The sequence below is a fragment of the Sphaerodactylus townsendi genome, linkage group LG09 (assembly GCF_021028975.2).
Source record: "Sphaerodactylus townsendi isolate TG3544 linkage group LG09, MPM_Stown_v2.3, whole genome shotgun sequence".
NCBI classification, from domain to species: Eukaryota; Metazoa; Chordata; class Lepidosauria; order Squamata; family Sphaerodactylidae; genus Sphaerodactylus; species Sphaerodactylus townsendi.
Genome location: NC_059433.1, coordinates 90612127 through 90638727, shown reverse-complemented (window position 1 = coordinate 90638727; position 26601 = coordinate 90612127). Strand labels below are relative to the sequence as shown.

At 40.9% G+C, this 26601-nt stretch overlaps 1 protein-coding gene across 1 annotated transcript; it reads right to left on the bottom strand.

Moving 5' to 3' along the window:
* Nucleotides 1-6559: 6559 nt before the first annotated feature.
* TMEM64 (transmembrane protein 64) lies at nt 6560-25142 on the bottom strand. The gene is made up of 3 exons (XM_048508264.1): nt 23844-25142; nt 12063-12218; nt 6560-8508 (listed from the first exon to the last, which is right to left on the bottom strand). Exons 1-3 carry the CDS (start codon nt 24570-24572, stop codon nt 8317-8319), a joined length of 1077 nt encoding a protein of 358 aa, XP_048364221.1. The 5' UTR covers nt 24573-25142; the 3' UTR covers nt 6560-8316.
* Between the last annotated feature and the right edge of the window lie 1459 nt (nt 25143-26601).

Sequence of the window (26601 nt, the reverse complement as noted above, 5' to 3'; positions counted from 1 at the left end):
TGTATTATACATGAAACAGGGGTATAGAGAGAGCATTCCTTGTTTCCCAGGCCCGTTTTTTGACCTTTTCCCATTCCTTGCTCCCCTACTTGATTCCACTTCCCGGTGTCCACAAAATCAACACACAAGGAGGGATGCCTGACTTTCTCTTTTAGTACTTAATAATAGCCATTTATGATATGTTCCTTTTCTTTGCCAGTGAATACGTGCATAATAACACTACTTCTATGCTCCTATCCCATAGAATTAATTGTATCTGAGACTGCAGAGTCAGTCCAGTGAAAAGGGTGCCCTCTGTGAAAAAAATCCTATATATGAAAGCTTTTTGTCATTTCATCATCTGAGAGCAGCAAAGGCATTTCCATTTCAACATTTAATACTCTGTGGCTTTTCCTTTTTGTGATTAGAAATAACATTAAGAGCTGCCAGTAAAGATTATAATGTCAGATGCAATTGATTTTCCTGGTCTTCTCCAAGCTGTGTAGCAATTTTACTTTGCATTTTTTCTGCTATGAAGGTTTGAATTTTGAAATAATTTAATCGGCCAGTCATATCAACCAAATTCTATAGTATTTATGATAAAAAAATAACGCCCTAACTGAGGAATGTGCCATTTATGCATTATACAAAATGATTTATTGCGTGCAAGGCAAAGTTAATGTCTACTTTCACGATTCATGAAAATATAAACCATGTTATTTATGTTCATTTCTGAATATGATGGGATTAATCAGAAGCTTATCGTCTGATTAATCATAAGTTACCATCGATAAGATCACATTTTAATTTAAATATTTATATCCTTGGCTCCAAGTGTTTTCTTTTCCGTGGAAAACGGGTCCAAATGGCTCTTTGGGTGTTAAAGGTTGCCGACGCCTGGCCTAGACCATCCCAGACAAGTATATTCGTCCAGGCATTGCTCAAAGACTGCCCTCAAGGTGGGAGCTCACCGCGTCCCTAGGTAGCTGATTCCACTGTTGCACAACTCCTACAGTAAAAAATGTTCTCCTAATATCCAGTTGTAACCTTTCTGACTGCAACTTGAACCTGTTGTTGCAAGTCCCATATTCTGCTGCTTACAGGAACAGCTCCCTGCCCTCCTCTAAGTGAAAGCCCTTCAAATACTTAAAAGAGAACAATTATTTCTCCCCTCAATCTCCTTGTCTCCAGACTAAACATCCCCAAGTCCAGCTTTTCCTCATCGGATGTGATCTCCAGGCCCTTGATCATCCTCGTTATTCTTCTCTGCTCCATTCTGTCCACTTCCTTTTTGAAGTGAGGCCTCCAGACTGTACAAAATCCTCCAGGTGAGGCCTGACCGATGCAGTGTACAGCGGGACTGTGACTCTTTGCAATTTGGACGTTGAGTGTTCTTGGAGTTACCTAGTAGAGTTGGCTGGCAATAGGTTTAATACAAGCATGTGTTTTAACTGCTAATGCCAGTATGAAACAGATGTTAAATACATAGCATGAAATGAAATTCTGTATAAAAGAAGCAACTAATACTTCTAAACGTAGCAGATATAGTCATGCTTTCTGTGTGGTATGTTCTAGAAGGTTGAGGAAAGAAATTCCCACTTTGCCCTGGACAGGCTGCAGCAAGTTTTATTAAGGCTTTTTCTTTTATACCTTATTATAATTTCTCATTACAGTATTCTTGAATAGCAGCCAAACTGCTAAGTATTTTTACTTGCAGATTGCCAACACCTGCAGAAAGCGTCACCAAAAGCTCTTACAGCAAAGCTGCCATTGCGCCTTGCGTCTGGGATTCCTGAATTATTTAGCGATTTTCATATACACCCAAGACAAAAAACATAAGTGTTAATGTCTCTGCTTTCTTCAGTTGTGTTCCCTTCTGAATTTCTGTGTATGACTCAGCTGTTAACACACATCTGCTACATCAAAAGCATGCTTTTTGAGATGAAACTACTGAATTAGAATACAAATAAAACACAGTTGCATCATCAGTACTACTAAATATGACTTTTAATCTGCTGAATGTAGAAAAGTACATCAATATTCATTGCTATATCTCCTCAGCCCATTCCTTCCAGAATGAAATACGCCACATATGCTATGATTGCATCTCATCGGCTTATTCATGAGGAATTGTTCGGTCACTATCAATCACATTTTTTTATCCCAGCCTTCCTCCAATAGGTTTGGCATGACATACAAGGTCTTCCCACTTACTTTTGTTTCTCACAAAAAGTCGAGAATGCAGGATAGTGTTTGAGATAGCCAAACAGGGCAACAACAAATTTCTGTGATTCCAGTCTACCCCCATTTTCTTTACGGCATTATCAGTGTCTGTCCTCATATATACTTTTTCTTCTAAGGAAGAATACCTTCCAAGGAATCTGGGGGGGGGTGGGGGGGAGATATACTTTGCCACATGTAAATCAACATGGACATCTGCATTGTGAAGCAATGCTTTTCACATGAACTTTCTTCCATGATGGAAAAATGTAATATTACAACCAGTCCCTTCAACTGAAGCACAGACATTTGTACCTTTTCAAATCAACACATTTACCAGGATTATACGTCAACATCTTCATAAAACCATATATCACAATAAAACTGATAGGGGAATATACATTGTTTTGCTACATCTGCTTGACATTATCTCTGAATTAAGATTTACAAATTACAATGTGCTTGTGTTCTCACGTTTACATTAAATGTCAATGTTCACTGCACAGCAATTTGTTTCACTTACAGTTCTTGTAGTCTAGATGGTTTTCTGGTGTTTTGGGCTACTCTATATCTACTATTTTTTTATGTTCATATTAGAGAAATGTATTATTTTCACCCTGGCATGCAATAGAATACTGATCTGGTACCAATCAGATCTTTCTAGCCTAGCTCAATCTTTCTGGTTCATCTCCATAAATGACAGCCCTTCCTAATATGAAATTTTCCTGCTCTCATCCACAGCAAAAGGGTAGGCATTCCAGTTGTGGCGTGGGAAGTTCCTACAGATTTGAAGGCACTTACTGGGAGGGTAGAGTTTGGAGAGAACTAAGCTATGTTGTCATTCCCCGAGTTCTCTTTCTCCTAGATTCTGTGGTGTATCCTCCAAAGCAGTCATTTGGTCATGGGGAAATGATCTTCATCACTCTGACAAAGCTCCAGGCCTCATCTGGAGGTTAATAGCCCTAATTACAGGAACTGTGATGCCACATCCACACATGGCAAACAGCCAAGAGGCTTATAACAATGTAGCCTTAAAAATCAGTCCTGAAAGTAAAATCATCCTGCTTTTGTGTGTATCTGTTCTTATTCTTAAGCATTATCCTTTCAATATAATCAATTATTTATATATTGTATATAAACGCACAGGATTTTTAGGTTGTTTCTCCACTGGGAGTTTGAGAATGAAAACATGTAAAGTGGATTTTGCACAGTCTGATCTAATGTTCTGAATTCCTAGATATGCTTAGTAGACCAGGGGTGTCCAACTCTGGTGCTTCAGATGTTCATGGACTACAATTCCTATCAATTGGCCATGTCAGCAGGGGTGGATGGGAATTGTAGTCCATGAACATCTGAAGCACCAAAGTTAGAAACCCCTGTAATAGACCATAGGACTACAAGGAAGGAAACGTACTCAAGAATAGTGAAGAGGGAGTAAATAGGGGTATTTTTCCATCGTTTAACTAAATAAGATAATAGTGGAGCAAGCAAAAGAAAATAAAGAGAATTAGCAATACCTAATTGAACTGAAGGAATTCATACTGCCACTAGAGTGAAAACAACAGAATTCACGGAATGGGTCTTATCAGCAGATATTATGACCAAGTCTCCTAAAGCCTCTATGCTTCAAGACAGAGTAGCTCTGACTGTCAGATGTAATGGCACATGGTCCTGCCTGTCAGCTTTCTATGACATCTGGCTAGCAACCAACCAAAACAGAATGCTGTACCAGATTTACTCCTGGTTTCAACCAGCAAGACAGTTCTTACAGCAGCAATGAAGTGTGAACAAAGCTGTAAATGCTGTGACACATAAAACAGACACCTTATTTCATGAATCATAATATAATGCAACAGATTTCCCTTTGTTATGTTTTTAATGTAATATTTTGTTAGAAAAGAGCAAAAGACAAATATAAAGATTGTGTGTTTGTTTCTGTTAAATTCACACATGCGTGAATCCGATGTTGTGCGTTAACTGACATTTGTTAAGTGGGGATTACAGATCCAGTTCCATAAAACAGAAAAAGGTTGTCATAGCAATAAATATACATGCAGAGCAGTCTGCACAGGGACTTGTAAATCTCATTCTTCCCCGATCTTCCTTTCTGCACTTTTATAAGCTTTTGGGGAATTTGGGCAGACTGATTTTCCACTCCCTTGTTTTTTCCTCTTGATAGTTGTTTGCACAGTTCTGCCCCAATGGAGCATTTTTAATACCCATCAGGCTGCTGCCATTCCTCCTTTGTGGGCTGACGTTTTTTGTTACTTCCATCAGGGGTTCCCTATTAGATACAGCCCTTAACTAGATATGTATGAGAAGAATGCCACATAGAAAGATTCCTACCAAGCCCAGTTTGCAAGACCGAATTTGCAGGGTTTGCTGTCAAATATGCATGCGCGTGCGCGTGTGTGTACACTGACACATCAGACCCAAATATCAAAACTTGCACAAAGATACAAAAGTTAGGATACCCTCCAAGTGTATACAGTGCAGCGCACTTCAACCTTGCTAAGAACATTTTGAAAAGAAAAAAATACATTTACAGAAAACGGAGTAACTTCCTTTGTAGCTGAGAGAACAGTTTGGTCAGCTACTACGTACATGAACTATGAAAACTAGATCAATACAGCAAACAGCTATTTTCAGCATCTTGCCAAAGGGCCAACTATACGCATTCACAGATTGGATCTGCAAGAGAACAAACAACATGAGCCTTCTTCACCCGTCTTTCACACTATGATTCTCACTTTTAAGAAGTTGATAACACTTACACCTGTAGGTGGTAGCTGTGTAATTCAAATGTTTTGAAAATCAGAAATTGACATATATCACCATAAGATTGTACAAATTTATAGCTACCATCTACTAGTTTCTCTGGATTCACAGCTTTCATTTTTTAAAAAGGTATGTTTCTGATACTTTTGCTGCAGATATGCAATGAAAAGGGCTAGAGACTTTGTCTGTGATACAAGTATATGTAGAAAAATAAATAAACAGATTAGATAACAACTTGCAAATACCAATGGTAGTCTATTCTGAAGATTGGGGGGGGGGGGAAATGTGTTTGAGAATACAGTGATTACTTTGTAGACTGATTACAGTTTCTATTAGTGTATGATTTTAGGACATCAGGTCAACCCTATATACGCTGACCATAGTTGTACAATTAGCCAGGTTTAAGAATCAATAGCTGCTTTCCACAATTTTGTTAGGCTATCTACTTATAATTGTTAGCACCAAATCCCATGACAAAACAGCCTATAGGTAAGGTATGAACTGCAAGGTGTATGTATATAGGGAGCTGTATTTGAACGAAACAGATTTAACTTGAATGCCTTTTCAACCACCTTTTCTCCACTTCCCCATTCAAACATGCTCATGGAACATGGAACATCATTTTACAGAAAGGAAGAATTTGTACACAGGCAGTGCAGTCCTTAGAGAGATGCACCTTCACAAACTCACTGACCTCAATGGAGTGGGAAAGGTATAATTCTGCTTAGAGTAAGTGATGTGACTTAAAAGCTTCAGTTACTGTTGCGTAAATAAGGGCATTCTTTTCTTGATACTAACTGAAGCATATTTTGGCCTTGTTCCCGATAATGTTCAGCACATATTCATTAATTTTGTTATACAGTTAGTACATACTTCTTGTGGACAATTACTAGCAAGATGTAGAAAGTGCTAGTGCATGTTTTCCATAACCTTCCACATGCCATCACTTAAAAAGCAAAACTTTGAAGAATGTTCCTGAGAAATATATTCACAGTAAAGTTGCTGTTTACAAAACATGGTGAAACTAAAATAACTTCAAAATACTCCATTGTGATGAGTTTGTCACTGTTTACAAAGATGCTCACAAAATACATAACATCAAGAAATCCTTGAAAGGGATAAGATCCAAGTTACTTTGCTGACTGGACTTACTTTGCAAACAGAAGCCTTGTTGGCAAAGCAATCAGATCAATTTTTCTTTGTCAGACAGTGCCATTAAGCAGTAACCACACTCCTTCATTTTCAAAGAGCCAAACTGAACTCCTGGAAACCATTATTTGAAAATGGTACCAATGACATAAATAGGGCTTCAAGAAATGTTACTTGGACTTCAGACCCTGATGAATAAGCACCATCATAAGAAGTGGAAAGGTATAACTTTTAGTGCCTTTTGTTCACAGGAAACGTTTGAAGTTGATGGACAAGGTTTGCTGGTTGGTGACTCACTGATTAAACAGGAGCCCACTGAATGAAGATCATTGACAAAATGAAACTAACCTATGTTCCGTAATAATCTTTTTATTAACTGATCATAACCTTAGAAAAAGGTGGTACAAAAAAAGCAGCAAGTAACACAAAACCATAAGCCAGAAGTGTACTTTATTGTTCTGAACAAACTAATCAAGATTTCAGACAAAAATAAGATTATTTGAGTTCAAAGTAGTTTTGTGCTGGTTCCAACTGCTGTGAAGCATTTTTGCGAGTACATAATTCAGGTATACAAATATGCATCTGTAAAGAATTATGGTACCAACACACAAGCACAGACAGGCTTATTCCAGTCTAGTCAAACCCACAAAGAAGCATCTCAGATTCTGCAGTAAACTCGCTATATCCTATGAAATATATTCTTTTAAAAATGTTTACAGATTCCTGAGCCTCTGTAATATCTCTGCCCCTTTCTATTCACTTATTTTTGATGGAAAACCTTTGCCTTTCCCAAGTTTTTGCAAGTTTTTAAGCAAATGCAAAGAACAAAGGGACAAGTACAATCTTCACAGCACTCTGTTGGTAAAGTATCGAAGTACTGCACAAAAGGTCTACCAGAAGAACATCATTTGATGGTTGGAGGAAAGTATACTAGGAGGGAATTTTTAAAGCTTTCATTAAAGAAAAACCAAATGGTTTTCCATATAAAATAAAGGCCACGTGATGGGTAAGTACCATAGTATTCTCAGAGAGATTTAGTTCCTCCCATTTTCTCTTACCATGCATGTAAAGGTGAAGCTGACCTGTGCGCCCCAATAAACATTTTATTATTAACTAGAAAATGGATTGTAATGGAAGAGCCCTTTTGTTATTGTCAAAGTTGGTAAAGTCAGAACAAAGACTTGTATTCAGCATGCAAATTATGCATCAGGCCACTATTTGCCACAAACCATCAAATATTCCACAGTCCCCCTTTTACTTTGCATATGACACAGTGTAACTTAAAATGTTATATAAGAGCACTTCAGTCCCACAATGTAGGATTTAAACTTAGGTGAAAAATTATGAATGGCTCCATGACATTTCAGTAGCTTACAAAAATACATTCAACCAAAGATTTATGTAAGGTTTCCTTCTTACCCCCCATCCCACCCCTTCAGCTCAAGTCAAAATAAAAAACCAATATAAGGGAAGCCAAACGGTTCCAGAAATACCCAAATCCCCCTCTCCCTGGTTTTCTGTTTCCCCAAGGGTCACCAGAGAGTACCCATGGAAACACTGTTCCCTGTTGCTGGCAGGAAAATGACTGTGGGTACAGGGAGAAGTTTCTCTTCCTTAGGAATTGGTTGTCTTGCCTTCCCAGCCCTGGAGGAAAGACCTTCCCTAGGCTGAGTGCTCGCTTCTTCAAGAGGGAAAACATACTCCTTCTTGGAAACATTTTGAAAGCTAAGTCCATTCAAACATATTGTACATGAAGTTGCATACTTTACACTCATTCACCAGTACGAAAAATCGACTGTATATTATTATTTAGCCTTATAAACAATGCTAAGCAGAAAAATATTTACCTCGGGGGGGGGGGGGGGTCCTCAGGTTTGTGGAAGCAAATTCAAACAGAACCTAAAGTGCAGACTACAGGCCATGACATGTAGAATAATCAAAAAAGGTGCAGCCAAACTTGTATTTACAGTTACTTAACCACTTATTGATTCTTTGCAAAAAATCGACCACTGTGCAATTTAAAAAACCACCAGCATCGTTTGTGCCACAGTACAACTGTCAACTGCTTGGGATTTAAGTCTCACTGAGATGCTCAGAGTTGTGTCTAGGCAATAGGTTGGGCTATTCAGGTTCACAACATCTCAATGTAATACTTTGGGAATGGGGGCGGGGGGGGGGGGGGAAGAGAAGTCATACAATATTGATCCCTCCTCCAGAAAATGCAAGCGTCCTCTTGTTGCAAAATGCTGAACTGCTGTTGCTTGAATGACTGCTTTGAACAAGCGATGTCTTCATTTCCATTTCACAAGCAACAATGGCCGCATTCAACTCTACTTGAGCCCGGTGGACAACATAAAACATGAGGCCTATACTTATTAGAACCTGTGGACGAAACAGAAGTTATAATGCTCAATACATTCAACTGCAGTGATAAAAACAAATAAAATATTTAATGTGCAAGGAAAAAAGGCGTCAGTAAACAGTTTTTCTAAGTCATTTCAATGGTGACTATATATACATATATTAAAGAGAATACAAACCTACACAATGGCGAGCAAATAATCTGGGACTGCACACTGGTCTCTCACACTTGTTCGTAAACTTAGATGAATCCAATTGCATGCTTGCAATTCAGTACAGTCTGGGACACATGCAAATACTGTGCAATGCAAAAAGAGCCACAACGATTCAAAAAAACTAATTAAGTAAAACTAACAGAAGGATTTCAAGTTAGATGAAAGGGTAGCAAGTGTTTCAAATCAAAGTTTTAGCTAAACCATTCAGAAGTGACAGAACTCTTCCGCCACTTCCAACAGACTTGTATCTGTTATCTAGAGCTGGCAGGTAACACTTGCTTTAATACAATATGTTCTTTTGACTGAAATTTTATCAACAGAACCAGAGAAGGATCTAATAACACTATGGTAAGCCAATCCTAAGACACTGTACTACCTGGCATTCCTGTTAACATGAGACCAGTTTAACACATGTTGAGCCCTGACCTCCAGACCTAAAATAAGTAGCTTCCTGCACCTCTGCTCATGGACCTCAATAATCTAGTAGCACTGGCTAGACCCCCGGGCACCACTTCCTGGGGTTCACACTGCACCCCAGTCCCATTCCAGAAGTTAGAGGCAGACTACTCAACTCCATGTGGAGTTCAAGTGCTGGGCCAGTTGCCTCACTGCAATCTCCATACGGAGTTTGGAGTGGCTGTTTTATACTGGCCTCAGCTGGCTGGGGGCCAGCTTTAAACTGCAGGCTTCCAGTTGAGGCCAGCAGCAAACTTCTCTTCTCTCCTTCTCTACTTTTATGCTGCTGGCTCCAACCCAAGCTCCACCTCCAAGGCAGTTCCCAGCTGGATCAAAGCCTGGCTAATGAGCCCTTGCTGCTCTGATCTCTGCGGTGATCGTGCATGGTTGGCCTCACGCATGACTTCCGCATGGAGATTGGGGCAAGGTGAGCTCGGATGGCTGCGCTCCCAACCTCCCTGCTCACTGGCACTCAGCTGTGCTCCCCAACAGGACGTGGCACAATTGAGAAGGCCGTGGGCTCCAGGGCTTGCCTGGGCGCCATTTTATTGATTGATTGATTGATTGATTGATTGATTGATTGATTGATTGATTGATTGATTGATTGATTGATTGATTGGGCTTCTATACCACCCCATCCCCAAAGGGCTCTTTTTTAACAAGCTACCCCTGATCTAGCGCTATCATGTAACACCAACCACTGAGACTGTGAGGCAAAAAGTTGCTTATGTAAGCTCAAACCTAAACAGTAAAGTATGGCAGGGACAGCATTTCTATTATCTGCTTTGGGCTCTCAGTTTTCAAAAGGAAGGATTGGAAAAATTAAAGCAAATGTATGTCAGCATTAGAGAAGTTCTTAGATCAATCCTTAAGCAAACTCATTTGGTTGCAGGGAAAGGGACAGAAGAAAAAATGAATTCCCTCTGTGTTCTTTTTTCTTACTCCGGTAGAAGTGGACATAAAGAGTATTACTGCGAAATCAAAGCTATCCCCCCTTTTTCAGTACTTGATAATGAAGAAATAGAATTAGGACCTGATTTTGTCAGAGATACTAGTCAAAAAATTGGATCTTCCTTGGTCTTCTTACCCAACTGACAGAAGCAATGGAAATGTCTAAGCCACTTCTATTTCAATATTTTCAAATTAAAATATTGAACACGGCATGCCAGCACAGGAATTAAGCATTGCGCAAGAGGGAAAGAGCTTTTTGATTGGAGTTATGTAGCTGAGCAACTGTTTAAGTTTCAAATGCGTTTCTACATCTTGCTATAAGCACATGGTCCTAGTTGGAGGAGCTCTTGCTACCTGAGATCAGTCTTTTGAGGGCCAAGGACCTGCTATTGTGTGGAGGAACGACAGGTCCCAGCTGTAAGCAGATGCACAGAGGGTCAAACTAACTATGATAGAGAACTTATGGCTCCCGAGAGGTTGCCATCCCCATTTTAAAATTATTTTAAAGTGTGGTGAGGGCTCGATAGGGACAATGGTGTAGAACTCAACCCCTGCCCCATGTCTTTTCAAGCCCCCAAACACCTCTTGGTGGGGAGATCCAACTCTTTTAGCATTTGAAAAGACACAGCCTTGCGGCATTTAACATTCACTTTAAAATATCAAAGATGAACTTATGGCAGCAGCAAGTTCTCCATCATATTTAGTTTGGTGATCTATCAATGGCTACAAGCCATGGTGACTGAAGCAAACAATGCCTCTGAACACTAGTGCCAGGAAGCAGCAGAAGGGGGCGGTTTCACTTCTGTACTTTGTTTGGCCCTCCATATCAGCTGGTGGACAGCAATATGAAACAGTATGCTGGACTAGATGGACCACTGGTCTGATCCAGCAGGCTCTAACTTATGTTCTAATTGCATTGCTGGAATATCGAGCAACAACATATTGAACAACAAGAAACAAATTTGACTTTGAATTATTGATGGAAGATAATGTAACAAAAGAACTGACAGTTATATAGACTCCTATCTGACTATGAAGAACAAACCTGCAATTTTCAGAGAAAACAAAATAGAGATTCATCAGCAAACATATTAGCAGAAGCAGATTTGATCAAAAACCTCCTCTAAACAGGTATCCTCAGAATGAACAGAAAAACCAACTCTAATTTTTGGCACCGCCAGAGGTCTGCAGCAGATTCCCTCAGAGACGTAGCTCCAAGGGGGCGGGGCGGGGGGTTGCGACACACCAGGCATGTGCCCCTGTGGGGGTGTGGCGAGGGCGTGGACGGGGTGTGGAAGGGCATTCCAGGGCAGGGACGTTTCAGGGGCAGAGGACGCACTGGTGCACCAGACACTTTCCCCCCTTCCTATGCCTCTGGATTCCTTCCATGTATCTTGGCAACATTCAATAAAACAGACATTTTGGAGAAAAAAAATTGAAATTAATTACAGATACTGCAGGATATGATCTTCCATGGCACCCTAAGGTAATTTTACAAAGTACTTTTTAAAATGTAGTTCATGAAGAATATTTATAAATTACTGAATTTAATTACTGCAGCTCATATGTGCATAGCCATCAATTGGGAAAAAATCCTTCTGCTACAAAGATTGGTATAAAAAGATTTGGGATGCTGTAGTTCATGTCAAAATTCATTTACTATATAAAGGCAGGTAATAATATACAAAGTAACAGATTTACAGAGAAGCTGACAATGTCTGTGATGCATGGCTATAATAAAAATCAAGTTATTGTTCAGCATATTTCCTCTGCAGTTTGGAAGATTATTTTTCTCTGAATCTGAAGGAGCATGTTATGCTTTTGAAATACATGTTGAAGATACATGTATTACAATAACTTTCATTTGGAATTTTAAAAAATACAACAGACAATTAAAAAACACTGCAAAAGCAATCACAATTGCAGAATGAAGCCTAACCACCAACTGCTTACCTGTAAACTAAATATAAAATAACCGCTAACGCTTTGTTCTGCAATAACATCCTCCATTGTGCGCAAGGTGGTGCCCAAATAGGAGTTCAAGAGCTGAGTTGGAAGCAGTCCAATGGAAGAAGCCATCAGGTAGTTAGGTAGTGAAAGATCTGTTATCTAAGAGAAGACAAATAAAAGCAAAGAGTGAGATGGGTCCAATTAAGAAATTTCTTTGATTACTTCCTACTCTAAAGGATGTCATCTCCACTAATGCCATCTAAGCTTTCACTTTGGAGGCAAAAGGAAAACTCAATTTCCCAGACAACTGGGTCATGCTGAATCATTTAGCAGTCTCCAAAACAGAGCTCTGCTGATCACGGAACAGGGCTTGTAAGAGCAGCATCATTCCTTTAGTCATTCTTCCACCAATCCTAGAACCTCATACCCTTTCCCCATTCTTCTCCATTACTCAATGACTACTGCATGTGAATATACAGAACTTCGTTATATTGAACGAGATCAACCAGAGAAAGATTTTCCTCAGCATCTTCTAGCTAAGATGTTAGATTTCTAGCTAAGGGTAAGATTTTTGGTTAGAATTTTAAAATACTTTATAAGTATTAAATAAAACAAAACTGAGAAACAATTGAGTGAACATTTAATAATTTTGCATTGCTGTTCAACAAACCCTCTTTCTGGCAAAGGTACACACTGCCAAATAAACAAGTGGCAGCTCTAACAGGAATTCTTGAGGAGCACAAGACGACGAAAGATGAAACTCCAACAGCTACAAACAGGCAATGAAGATAGAAAGCATTTAATTACATGGAATTTTGGTCTGAAAACGAAAGACACTCACAAAAACCTTTCTTCAGTGCCTAAACTACCAACTTACTAAAACCCAGAACAAGCATTAACGCTCCATCTTATTTCAAAACAACCAACTAAAACAGTACAAGTGAGTCTTGGAGGCTGAATGAAAAAAAAAATCCACCCATTGGATTTATAAAAAGATAGAACAGATTAGCTACTTTAACTAAAGCCCTCATTTTTGTTGCACAGGCTAGGTGCGGCCAAACTACAGCTCACAAGCTGCATTTGGCTTTGCACAGCCAGGGAGTCTTAAGGTGGTGTGAATCTCCCCTTTGCTCTGTGTGTCCTTGCCTCCAGCTGCAATGCCACGCTTTGCCAAGGCTGGGAGGGGCAGCAACAACCTGAATGCAGGAATCAGAGGCGGAAGTTCCCAAGGCCCCTCGCAAAACGTGGCAATGAGACCAGAGTATTGCACATGCACATTCAGGTAAATCCATTTCAAAGTCAATTTTTGGAGCTGGTGGACAGCCGAGTGCAGGTGTCGGCTGAGCTGATGACTGCACACAGCTGCACTGTTGCCTCCCGAACCGCTTAACATTCCTATCTGCGCACAAAAAATGACAGATAAGAAGGGAAAATTCTTGTTCCTTAGTGAAATCTGTATATAGGTCTGGAAACATAAAACCTACTTGCTTGTTCTCTACTCTTTACAAAATGTAGAAACGTTAGGGTCATCTGTTGAAGCTGTGTCCAAACTAGATTATAATGGTTGAGAAATCTGAACATGTCTCTGGGGAGATGTTCTGGAACTGCGTGCTGATCTCCCCTTCCTCCTCCATGCCGTGCCACTGGCACTTGAGCTCACGTGGAACATAAACACCACTGTCTAGATGTGGGTTGAGATGATGATTTCCTTTCTTTCAATTATCTGACCCAAATAGTGAGGAAGTGGGGTAGGGGAAGTTAAATTTCACACCCTGATGGTACCAAGGGACCAGACACCCACAATGTGCATTTGGAGAGGATTAAGATTTGGTTCATTTGAAGCAACTACACTTACTGCAACAGAGAGCTTGCTATTAAATAACAGCCAAAAGGTCTCAGTGGGGTGAGGTGGGGACAGATAGAAGAAGGGGCAGCCAAATGTGATTGGAACAAAACAAGTTACATAAGATTAATAGATGTGACCAAAATCATCTACTATGAACAAAAAGGGAAGAAAACAAGTCAGAAGAGAAGAGAGAGATTGCTTGGGAAATGCTTTTTACTGGCCTTTTTGTCCTGCTTCTACACACACGATTATATACATGAATATTATTATATATTTGTAAAAATGTACGTGTAATATTTTTTCACGTCTTGTGGCTCTTACATTAAGCAAGTCTGGCCCCCTCTGGTATAAACAGCTGCAAGCAGGTCTCTCCATTTACTATATTTCCAGTAAAGGTAAATATAGTAAATTTCTAGTAAAGGCAGATTATATATGGCAGCCAGATCAGATTCCCTAAGAATGCAAGTTGCTTAAAGCTGTGCAAACAGATTTAACAATATATTAGAAATGGCCTTTACAATTCCCTCATGTTCATACAGAGATGTCACATAATTCATTAACTACTTGTCTTCCTCAACCTGACTGGATTCAAGGTCATCTGCCATCCCTCACACATACAGCTGTCTCCTCAATTAGATACTGAGGAGCTAACCTCAATTAGTTATTCCACAATAAAAGATGCAAGTTCAACAAATTTAGGTACAACCACCACAACTATGATAATATGAAGCCAGCACAGTAAAGTTAATGGACAATTGAGACTGGACCCGGAAAATTTGAATCCAAATCATGCAAAAGTCATTAGGTGGCCATGTATCAAATAGTATCCCTAAGAATACACTGTTCTGAATTCTTGGAGAAAGATTAAAAACACAAATTATTTTCCGTACACGGGTTAGCTTAGTTGTGGGTTCTCCGCTCATAACCACTATACCATCTTAGCTCAATGCCGATGATGAGCTTTTACAATAACTGAGCATTTCTTACTTTCTTTTCCACATCTATCTGAAATGAAAATTAACAGTTCCTGTTTGTTAAGCATTTAAAAGATCAGACCAGTGGTCCATCTATCCCAGCATCCTTTCACACAGTGGCCAATCAGCTTCTCTGGAGGGCATAGAGGCTGAGGTCTTCCCCCATGTTGCTTCATAACACTGGTATTCAGAGATTTACTGCCCCTGAATGAAGAGGCTTTCTTTAGTCACCAAGTCCTTCATAAATCTTATCCCCTTTTAAAGTCATCTGTGCCTGTGGCCACAGTGTCTTACTACTTCCACTAAGATTTCAGCACTGAGTGGTAGCTTTCTCACTCAACAATTAAGAGGTCTGCATTTTTTTTAAAAAAAAGGTTTAGTTACAGCAGTTGTATACTTCAGAAGTGAATGCATCAGTAGTATCAACTTAGTTGGTAAGCTCGGCAGTGTATTTTATTGACAAGCATACAGAAGGTTCTGTTCTGATGACTTCTGTTGAAATCTAGGTCATGATGGAAGAATACACAGGAGAGATTCATTGCCAGGAGGATGCAAATTGCACTCACTCTCTGCCTTTTAAATATTAAATCAGAAACCAGATATACTAAGTAGGACGCTCATTAAATTTTATCCGACTTGGAAACTATCACAAAAATAAGTTAAACACCCGCTGGACAACTTGAAATGTTTTTAGTCTATGAGTAATTTGTTATCTGCACACAACAAATGAAAGTGGCTGAGAATTAAATACAGTAGAAGCCTTGTTACACACACACACACACACACACACACACACACACACACACACGAGGGACAGGGTTGCTACTTAATCAAGCTTATTCCTCTGCCTTAACTCTTAATCAGGGGAATCCATCATAACCAATCCCTACCATCCCATTCATGAATGCCTGGTGTGATCCTTCCTCCCAAGCCATGGAGACATCCTCTGCAGCAGGTAAATGAGCCAGTCAGCTCCCTAGAAGCTCTTTGGCACAGCTGGTTCCCAACACATTGAGGTAGGATGATATGAAAGAAGCTGGAAGCCTGGTCTATTAGACGCTGAGAAACAGCTGGAAAAATCAGACTAACCAGTTGGAGAGGTTGGCTGGGGTGTGCACATGCCCCAAACCCCAGGGGTAGGATGACTTAGGCTTCTGGGCAATGACAGTTAACAGAGAATTCTAGATAACCAAGTGCCAGATAATAGCCCCAGGGGACAAATTGGCAAGATGTGGTTACAAATCTAAGTTCAAGTCATTGATGTTTCTAATTATAGATTTTAAACATTATTACAGCCAAAGCCCCCCTTCTACAAGAAAAACCTTTAGTTCCACAAGATGGGACAAAAATTTCCACCTTGCAGGAATTGACCCTTCAAACTATTAATCCTCCTCCTACATCCCATGCAATCCAACAACCACATAAAAAACCATCTACATCAGCCACAAATGTCATATAAACATTCTAGAACTGTATTATAACTGCTTCAGAATTGCTCTGCATATCAAGACTTGTTTTGTTGTTCAATGTGTTTGGTGGAAACGATGCATCCAAAGTTAATAAGACAACCTTTTGATAAAAAAAATTAACTGTGCCCAAGTGTCTAAGAAATATTTTGCAAAGCTAATTTATCTGACACGGCTTAGATGCTACTAATCATCTCCCAGACAGTCAAATACCTCATATCTCTGTTGGAGATCTGTTATACAGCAGTAGGAGCTAAACTTTGACCTGGCCTGTTACGAGGCCTTTGTTCCAAACTTCATGAATTGGAAGCAACAAGTTCCAACAGTGGAAGGCATAATGAGAGTGATTCAAATTATTAGGCTCCCATGAACAAGGTAAGGACACACCCAATATCACACCAGTGCACTAGTAAATCAAATCAGTGAAGAGTAAATCAAGTTTCTTCTGCAGACCCTTACATTTGTCAAGAGATGACAAGGTTTTTTCCTAAAAGGAAGAAAAAATTGTTTACATGTCAGTTATATTCAGTTTACTTTTTAAAAAAGCACCTGCTTTAAAACAAAATCAAAATTTAATTAAAATATGTTAAAATTGTGCTTATAATGTCAAGCCATGAAGCCATTATCAAACAAACTGAGCTCTTTTTAAAAGATACCTCAGAATTCAATATTTTATGAATTACTGTATCTCTTTGCCTCTGTAGGATCAGGATCATTTACTGACCCCCAATTGGATAGCCTTGTTTGTATAATTTCATGAGATCTGCAGTGCATCCAGTAGCAAAGACTGTTTGGTTAGCAGAATCGTAACTAATCAGATATTCACTCTGATCCAAATGAAAAACACTATTCTAGCCAATAACCACTAAACCACTCTGTAAAGTTCAAAGCACGAAGACTTGTTTAGTGTACTTGCATGTATATAGAACAAAACTGAAATTCACTAATCTCACTCCCTCTAGGGGTCTGCAAACTGCGGCTCTGCAGATGTTCATGGACTACAATTCCCATCAGCCCCTGCCACCATGGAATACCCCAGCCCAGTGGTGGCGAACCTTTGGCACTCCAGATGTTATGGACTACAATTCCCATCAGCCCCTGCCAGCATGGCCAATTGGCCCCAGCCCCTTGTGGACAATATCAGTTCTCAAGCTGCAGCAAGCTGTTTTTCAAAAAATATCTGCAGATCCCACTCCAAGCTATCCCCTCCTCATAGTCAGCATGTTGTATATGCCCTGTAGAAACCTCCATCTTTTAAAATTTAAGCAAGTTTAATAAAAAATATGTATTCAGTGTATAATCTACTGGGTCAGGTCTCCTGGGATAGCTGATTCTACAGGATGACAACTCAAATGTCTCTGATCCATGTTCTAATCCAGACCTTGATAATAGTTCCTTTCGCTCCACGAGCTAGCCTGTAAATTTAGAACCTAGACTAATGTTTCAGGCTTCAGAATTTCATATTTTAATTATGAACTTTTCTAATTCATTCTACCACAAAATCTAATCCTAAATTTATTTATTTTAAATTTTTATTAAAATTACCACAAAGAATTGTAGCATGTAATTAAATATATTGTTGGCACTGTCATTACCTCAATAATTTTTCATAATTCCACTATTTTAAAATGCTCCATTTAATTTATTTGGAGCCAGAGCAGAAAGCAGGCATACACCCATCACTATGGTCTGATGCAAAGTTTACATAAAGACAAGTAAAGGCAAGAATGCACATTTATTTTTAAATCATACAACAAACCATTCTGATGCAAAACAATAAACATGCTTTGGGTTGAATCTAGCTAGGTTTTTTTTTACTCAGCCTTGGTCACTTTTCCAACTTATTGTAGCTTTTCCTCATGGCTTTTGTTCATGCAGATCCCATGATCCCAAACATAGCCTTTATAGTGTTCAAGGGAACTTCCTCCCTTTTTCACTTGTGGAAAAAGTGGTTGGATCCCTGTGACAAATTTTAATAATTCTGTGTTCTATTTTAGCATGAACCTTAAAAGTCTGCTGACTGTATTGTTGTTGCTGTCAATTGGTGGGATCCCCCTGTATTCCCACTGAGAATTTATGAGTTGTGCAACAATAAAGGGGGAAAACACTGGGGAAAACACTAGGAGTCATTATGACCTAGGATTTGTCAAGAACTGTCCCAATCAATCATATTACTGGAAGGGGTTTAGAGACAGACACAGCAAGAACATTCTTTTAAATAATAACTTTTAAAAGTCAGTTAAACAGTAGTGGGAAGGGTCCTAGAAAAATTTTTAGAGCCACTCATATAAAGCAAAAAAGATCACCATCACCCAAAATGTGAATGTCTGATATTGTGCTGAAAACTGGTATTGGCTGTAAGTGTCTATGGACATAGAGTAACATCTGTTTCTATATTGAAATCCTTTGTATTTTACTATTTCAACATATATGCCAACATATAATGACTGCATTAGAACTGTACTTGCTTGGTGCCACTCAGATGTACTAGAGCTCAGATGCTGGTTCCCTGCAACCAACCAACACAGAAGGCTGGTTGTGCTCTGAGATAATCTATAAACTAGATGACTGCAGGCCACAACAACTCTAATAAGCCTCTATCATTGGAAAGAGATAGACAGTTCTTGCACCCATTCCCAGAAAAGTGACAGCACTTCATTTTCATATTGCCAGATGAGGACAAGGTGTTGTCAACCCTTAGGGGTCCCTTGACCACATTTAGAGAAAAGTTAGGCCAAATGACAAAAGATTTTGGTACATACCTCCAGGGCAGGAAGAACAATTGTACAAGTACAAGGGGCTGTACAAGTAGAAGGGGCTGAATCTAATAGAAACCCAGTCAATATCCATACTCATTCAGAGGTATACAAGCTGCAATATGAGAATAACTAAATCAGTTTTATATGTTAATTTGCCTTGATAAAATGTATTTATATGGCAATTGCGCTGCACACTACATTTCTTCCACATTATGACACAAAAACATATGAATCCTAAGAAGCTAGGCTCTAATGAATCTACCTCTGAAGATTATGATTAACAGTACAATTCTAGACATATTTACCCTACTCTACATCCACTGATTTCAACTCTACTAGGAATGTACTGTGAAAGTATCAATATTCTGCAAAAGGATCCAAGAAGCATATTTACAATTTCAACAAAACACTTTTAACCAACTCTAAATAGGGAACAAAATTCCAGACATCTATGTAATCCTGAAATCCCTGCCAGGGGGTTGCAAAAAGTCATATGTGACTTGACAGCAATACATAAATAAATGAAATACTTATTTTGTGAGACAATGCTTAAAAATATCTACAAACTGGGAGGGAAATGAATCTCAAAATAATAAAGTAATCACAAATATTTCACACCCCACATGCCAGAAATCCCTTCCTTTCTTTCAAGCTCCTTTGATCTAATGATGTTGATCAGCAGACAGGGAGCCTTTATGTCTTTAAGGAAAATATGGTGGAGAGATACGTACCAAAAACTAACAAAAGCAACAGCAATACTCTAAAAAGATAAAACAAAGGAGTGTTCACTACAAAATCTACTGAGATAAGTCCAGGAGAGAAAATGAAATATCCATAATCAGATTTTCCCAGCATTTACAAGATAAATACAGTAGATTTTTGCCATTCCTGGATTTGTGACTCACAATTTCACTTATTTGTGATTCAACTATGATAAGTATTCAGCCTGTTTTTATTCCAGCATGCCATCGTGATTATCTTACTGCTACTTTTAATGAAATGTGATTCTTTTGCTACTGAGAGTCAGCATATCCCTGCCTCCCAGCATTTGTAAACACATGAAACTGTCCTATAGTAAATAAGACCATCTGTCTACTATAGTAAGTACTATTAATTCAAACTGTACTGTATCACCATTCACGGGATTCCTGGGAACTGATGTACTGTAGCAGTCTCACAGAACCTTCACTTTACCTGTTTATTCCCCTCCAAGAGTCAACAACAGAGGGTGGAGGGGTCTGCGTGGTGTAAGGGAAGAGTTAAATCCTATCCTCACTGCTCTGTGGCCTTAATACAAACTAAGGCCCCATGCAGGTAGTGATCATTTAAAAACAAATACTGGGTAGATATGACACCAGACTTTTAGAGTCTCATCTGGTTTGGCCCTTAGTAGTAGAAATATTCCTATGTGTCCAACCAACCCAACTCTGATTCAAATATGATGACCATTATTGTTCTCTAAATGTGCTCCTATATGCACCACAACATTATTCCCGTGTATTATCACTGCAATAATTTATTCCTCGGTGTGCTACTCTTTAGTACATACAAAGTGCTACTCTTTAGTACATGTAAAGATAACACACATACTTGTCACACCCTTGATAGTGTACTGTCGTTATGTTACCTTTGTTGATGCCCGCTGAAATGGTACAACTGTACATGCGTACCATGTTGTAAGGGCCAGCTCACAGGGGCCTTGCAGATAGTCTGTCAGCTCCATGGAAGTCACATAACCATGAACAATTCATGTTTAAAGGAGGAGACCTTTAAGATACCCCAATCACATGGGTGTAAGAAGATGGAGATTGCTCCCATCATATGAATGAGGTATCTCCCAGATGCACAGGAACTGTTAGTTTATATACAATCCCCACACTCATATAAAGGTAAAGTCACAACAGCCCAGCAATTTGGTAACCTATTAAGCAATTTAATGCATATCTACTCAGAAGTAAGCTCTACTACATTCAGTAGGGCTTACTTCCATGTAATAGTGCCCAGGATTACAGATGCAGATTATGCACTGCACCTAGTTTTACACTTAAAGGCAATGTGCAAAATGTTCAAAAATAAATAGTTTGCACTAGTGCACATCTGCCATTGGAATTACTCACCAAGATGTTGACGCCCCTGCAAAATTACTGTCGATCTACACAGAGAACTAAATATCTGCACAAGTTACACAATACATGCAATACATGAGAACTGGATAAAAACGAGGCAAGCCAGAAAGCAGACCTGTGCTGCAGCTGTGGCTTTCCAAAATGTGTGCATGTAGAAATTCACATGCAGCCATGCACAAGTTTTCAACTAATTCCTTCAACTAGAAGTATTACATTATAACAGGTCCTAAACACAGAGCATCTCTGTGGCTTGAAAACTGCACAAAGAGGGTGAGCTCTAACCAAAAAAATAGTACTAGTGCCTTCCAGATTAAAAAAATATATATAAAAAATTAACCTTGTCAACATTTAACTTTAAAAGGAACTGGATCATGTGTGTCACACATAATGTCCGAACTCCCACTTTAAATCGAATAATGGTTGCTTTTTCATGGAGGCTTTTCTTTGTTTAGCTTCCAATTCTGGGGAAAACATGAACACAACATTGTACTCTACCCTCAACGTGCTCATCATTCCCAACCCAATTTTGCTCCAATCTTTTTTGAAGACCGAAGGATATCCAGCTGTCCTCAATTAGAGTGAAAGTGTGATTGGTTCTGGCCAGGCCAGGGGGAAAGCTCTGTAGCATGAGACCCTGCAGGACTTAGTTTAGCAGGGCCTGTAAGACAGAGCTATTCTACCAGGCCTTTTGTTGAGGACAGAATGGTTGAGGTCAGCAATGGCATTTTCCCATCAAAGCTGGTCTCACTGTCCATATCCCTTTTTTCCTCTCCCCTTCCTATCTTCCTTCATTTTCCTTAGTTGGGAAATGTTAAGAGCTTTTGAGAATTGAAACTGGGATTTTAAGCTGGTTTTTATAAACCATGCTAAGCCAGCAGTGGGAAAGGGTGGCATATAAATCAAATAATAAATACATATATAAAATATCCATGAATAAATGAATAAATACATAAATAAAACACCCAGAGAGTGAGAGTGAGTGCGAGAGAGAGAGTCCTATTATAAATATTTTCTTGTTCTGCAAAGGCCACATCCACATCAGCGCCATTGGCCTGCTGTCATCTCCTTGAGCCAGCCATTTTCACCACTGTGCCTAAGACAACTTTTTATATTGTAACAGACTTCTAGTAGTCCTCTGTTGACACTGCAGGGGGAAAAATGGTGGGAAAATGGTAGTCACAAGGGACCAATGCAGGAAAATGTGCAAAAAGTCTGCTATATGACAACTCCATGGCCAACACGCATGCTGCTGCTGAGCAGAGGCAATGAAAGCAACAAGCTGAATCCTCTCTGTATCGTGACTCGGAGTCTCAATGCGAATTTGCCCTAGAATTTCACTTCTCAACTTCTTTGTAACGTGGGACAGAGAAGCTAAGGGGGTGATTTTGCCTTATGAGATTCCTCCATATGAATACTTTTTAAAGTTCCCTTTTAGGAGTTCAGTGATTTGTGTGATTTTAAAAGTCATATAGACTATGCAAGAAAGTTGTGACTAAGTATCAGCAGGAATGTACTAAAGCTTTCTTGAGGTGTTGTAACCCAAGAGCTCGTTTAAATGACAACAAGAAACTTTCTGTGGTGAATAGTAAGGAGCTTTCAACTCTTTCCTTATGAAACATCCAACGACATCATACCCACCTAAATAACTTCCACTTCAGTAAAGGGAAATGTGAATTTGAGCTCCCCTCTATGGAGCAACGATCTGCTGGATGAATAACTGAGATGGGGGGACACAACCAGCATCCTCTCCACCTCTCTGCTTCCAATCATGGTCTGGAAAAACAGCTTTACCTCACTTAAAAGGGCCCTCAAGTTACCTTTACAGGGTATGTGGTTTTGGGTCTAATTCCGATACTTTTTCACACGTATGAAGTATTTTGCACACCAAATCGACCATTACAGGAGAATTAGAATTTGTCCCAAATATTACAAGCTACCTAAGACTCTTCCCACAAATATTGTTTTTTTTTAATTTTTGAACATTTCCCCATGCCTATAACTTTACTGTAAAGAAGCTACTGATGACAGAATTCTGGTCATGTAATTTGGCTCTAAAAAACAGATGAAGATGACAATAAAAGCATGATGTGAAACAGGCCCCCAAAACGGGGGAAGGGTATTCAGCTCTTGTCCCAGGACTATTCCCCAGTCAAAAAATGTCAACCTACTACTATTAGAGTCATGTGCAGAGGCAGGCAATGGCAAACCACTTCTGTTAATCTCGGGCCTTGACTTGATGGCAGTTTACACACACACATCTTTAAGCCATTGTACGAGGTAAACAGGCGACATTCGCTACCAGCCTCCCCCATCCTGCCCCAGGTCTGAAAGCAGCCCAAGATAAAAACAGGGCCAGGGTTTGACTAACTACCTAGAGCCATGCATGGCACCATGAGAGCTTTTAGCAGAGCTTAGAGCAAGAGATTACATGTCATCAAACCTCATAATTATGAGGAGGTCAGCTCTGAAAACATCTGCTGAATTTAAAATGTGCTTTCATTCATTTTCTGTTCCCCATTAAACATCTACTGACAAGGGCCTTTTCGTTCCAAAGGCACCTCTCTAGCATCCCTTAGGAACAGATCCCGATAGCTCCTTGCGAGAGGCACTCACAGAGAAGACTGCGTTTTGAAGCCCAAAGGGGATGGGGGTGAGCCTGGCCAAGGCCACCACCTTGAGGCCACTTCCTCCCTCCACCACACGGATGACAGCGCTGAGCTTCTCACTGCCCTGGATCCTGGCCTGCACCCATCTGGCGAGCAGCTTCTTGCAGACAACATGGGAGATGAAAGTGCCGATGAGGACTCCCAGCACCATGAGGCCCATGCCCAGGACGAAGCCGTAGAGGTAGCCCGCAGCCACGTTGAGCAGGATGTAGCCCCAGCCGCAGGGGAAGGAGACCACGATGAAGCCCACGGTGAAGAGCAGCACGCCGGCCAGGCTGTCCAAGCTCTCGGCCCAGAGCATCAGATCGCGCAGGTACTGGCGGACGAAGGCCAGCGAGGCGAAGCACAGAGCCGCCAGGAAGCACCCGCTAAGGCAACTCTTGCACCAGCAGGTGCCCAGCAGGCAGCACGACCAGCGCCACGTCCTCTCGCCCGAGCCGGGCCCCGCGTCGGGCAGCTGGCACAGCAGCACCTCCGCCGACGGGTCCTGCTGGGCATCACGGTGCAGCCCCTCTGGCTCGCCGAAGCACAGCCCTGCCGCCGCCGCCTCGCCCGACTCCGCCGCAGCGCCCAGGCGAGGCAACCAGCGGCTCGGGTCCTGCCGGGCTCCCTGGGCAACGGCGTGTTTGGCCGCCCGGGAGAGAAGCTGCAGCACGGCAGCCCCCGAGCTCCACATCGCCCGCTGCCTCAAGGCGACGCCAACAACGAGGCGAGCGGGCGGGCGGAGGTCGAGCGAGGGCTGCGCCTTCCCCGCTTCCCGGGCGGCCGCTCGCTCATCGCCGGCTGAGGAGAAGGACCACCGAGAAGGGGCCGCCGGCCGACTGCAAAGGCAGCTGTGAGGGGGGCGCCCGAGCTTCCCGCGCACCACCGCCGACCCGCGCAGATATTCTCGCCCCCGCGGCGATTAAACAGCTGGGGCGGAGGGAGAGGACTCGCGGGCTCCGCGGCCTTGGCGAAAGAGGCGTCCCGGAGAGCAGCATTAGCAGCAGCAGCAGAAGGGGCGGCGGCGGAGCTCCATTTCGCGACGCCCTCCGAAGGCCCCACTGTGGAAAGAGCGCCCCGCTCTGGACTGAATGGCCAGCCTGAGGCCGCCGCTCGCTGGAGAGGAGGGGGAAGCCGCCGCCGATGTGGCAAGCCCCGGCCACCGACCGAAAGGCGGCGAGAGGCGGTGAGGAGGCGGAGCAAAGCGAGAGGGCGGCCGCGCTTCACGTAAAAGAGCCGGTGGGCCTCAGAGAGGCACTGAGCTCTCACTCACGGTGTTCTTGTCTATACGTTTCACAAATGTTGCCTAGCACCAAACACAAGCACAAATGACACGTTTCTTCAGATGCCTCACTAAGGCCCCTTACACCTACTTTCCGCACGACAGCGCGCGCACGCCCTCGCACCACTCTCTCCTCGCACGGAGCATGCCTCTCACAAATCAACTCTCCTCACATGGAATATGCCTCTCACAACTCAGTACGCACACACCGCCACTCACAAGGCCACACACACACGCTTGCTTCACACGTGTTGACATACTTGAGTGTAACTACTACGCGCATAGGCGGCACAGGGTGAACCCCAGTACCCGGGCAAACCTTTCAGGCAGATAAATGTACACATAGTGTTCTTTTACATGTGTGTGTAAAACAGATGTTTAAAATGCAATGTAGACATATAAAAATATTGTATTTTATATACAATATAAAATAAAATATAGAAAGATGTTTAAAATACAATATAGAAATTGTGAACAACAGTTCTGGTGTGAAACTATTTGATTGTTTACAGGCTAGCTATGTAAATGTGGTTAACTTATATGTAAACATTGTTAAAGGTCGCATACAAATCAAATTGGGCCATTCATGTAGTAGGTGGTATGGGCAAGATTTTCTAACAATTTCCTACGGACATTGAAGAATACAGTAATTATAACTTTTTTAGGTCTATGTGCCACATACCTTCTGGGGGTATATAAATGTAACTAAACTAGGGGGAGTATGGCTGTCACATTGCATGTGATGCATAACTATGTAAGGGTCACTTCACACATTATATTTGAAAGATGTGATTCTTTGCAGAGCTCATGTGCTGCCTAGGAATGAATTGGAAACAAAAATTGAGCGTATCTGTACTATCAAGTAGTTCCATTAAAAACAAAATCTGCCTTCATATTAGGCCATGGCTTTATTGTACATTATAATTAGACTATTAAATTAGGCTGCACTAGTAAATTGTCTGGGGTTGGAATGTAATTGACAATAATAGGTTAGATTAATATCATCAAGGATTTGCATGCCGCAAAGATTATCTTGGGAGCTGAACTGATAACTGAAGTTTTTCCTTGTGTGGTTTTTTATTTCCATTAGATGTCTGTGGATTTAATGTTTGCAGATTCTTTCTGGCCTGTATGCTATAGGCTGTTTTATTTTTCCACTCAAGTGCATTAACGGGGGGGGGGGGGGAATTGAAAGCAGTTAGCAGATTATGCCAGCAGCATCTCTTTCAGCAATGTTAAATTGTTCACAATGAAATCTGTGTGGTGCTGCCTACAGAAGCTGCAAATCAAATTCAAAATTGATTCATAAGGGGAAAGTGTAGGAGTGCCACCTTAATATCACGCTCGCTTGGAAGGAAGTCCCACTGAAATTAAAAAGACTTACTTCCCAGTAAACATGCTTAGCATTTAACTAATGTACCAGTAATTGAATATTTGACCA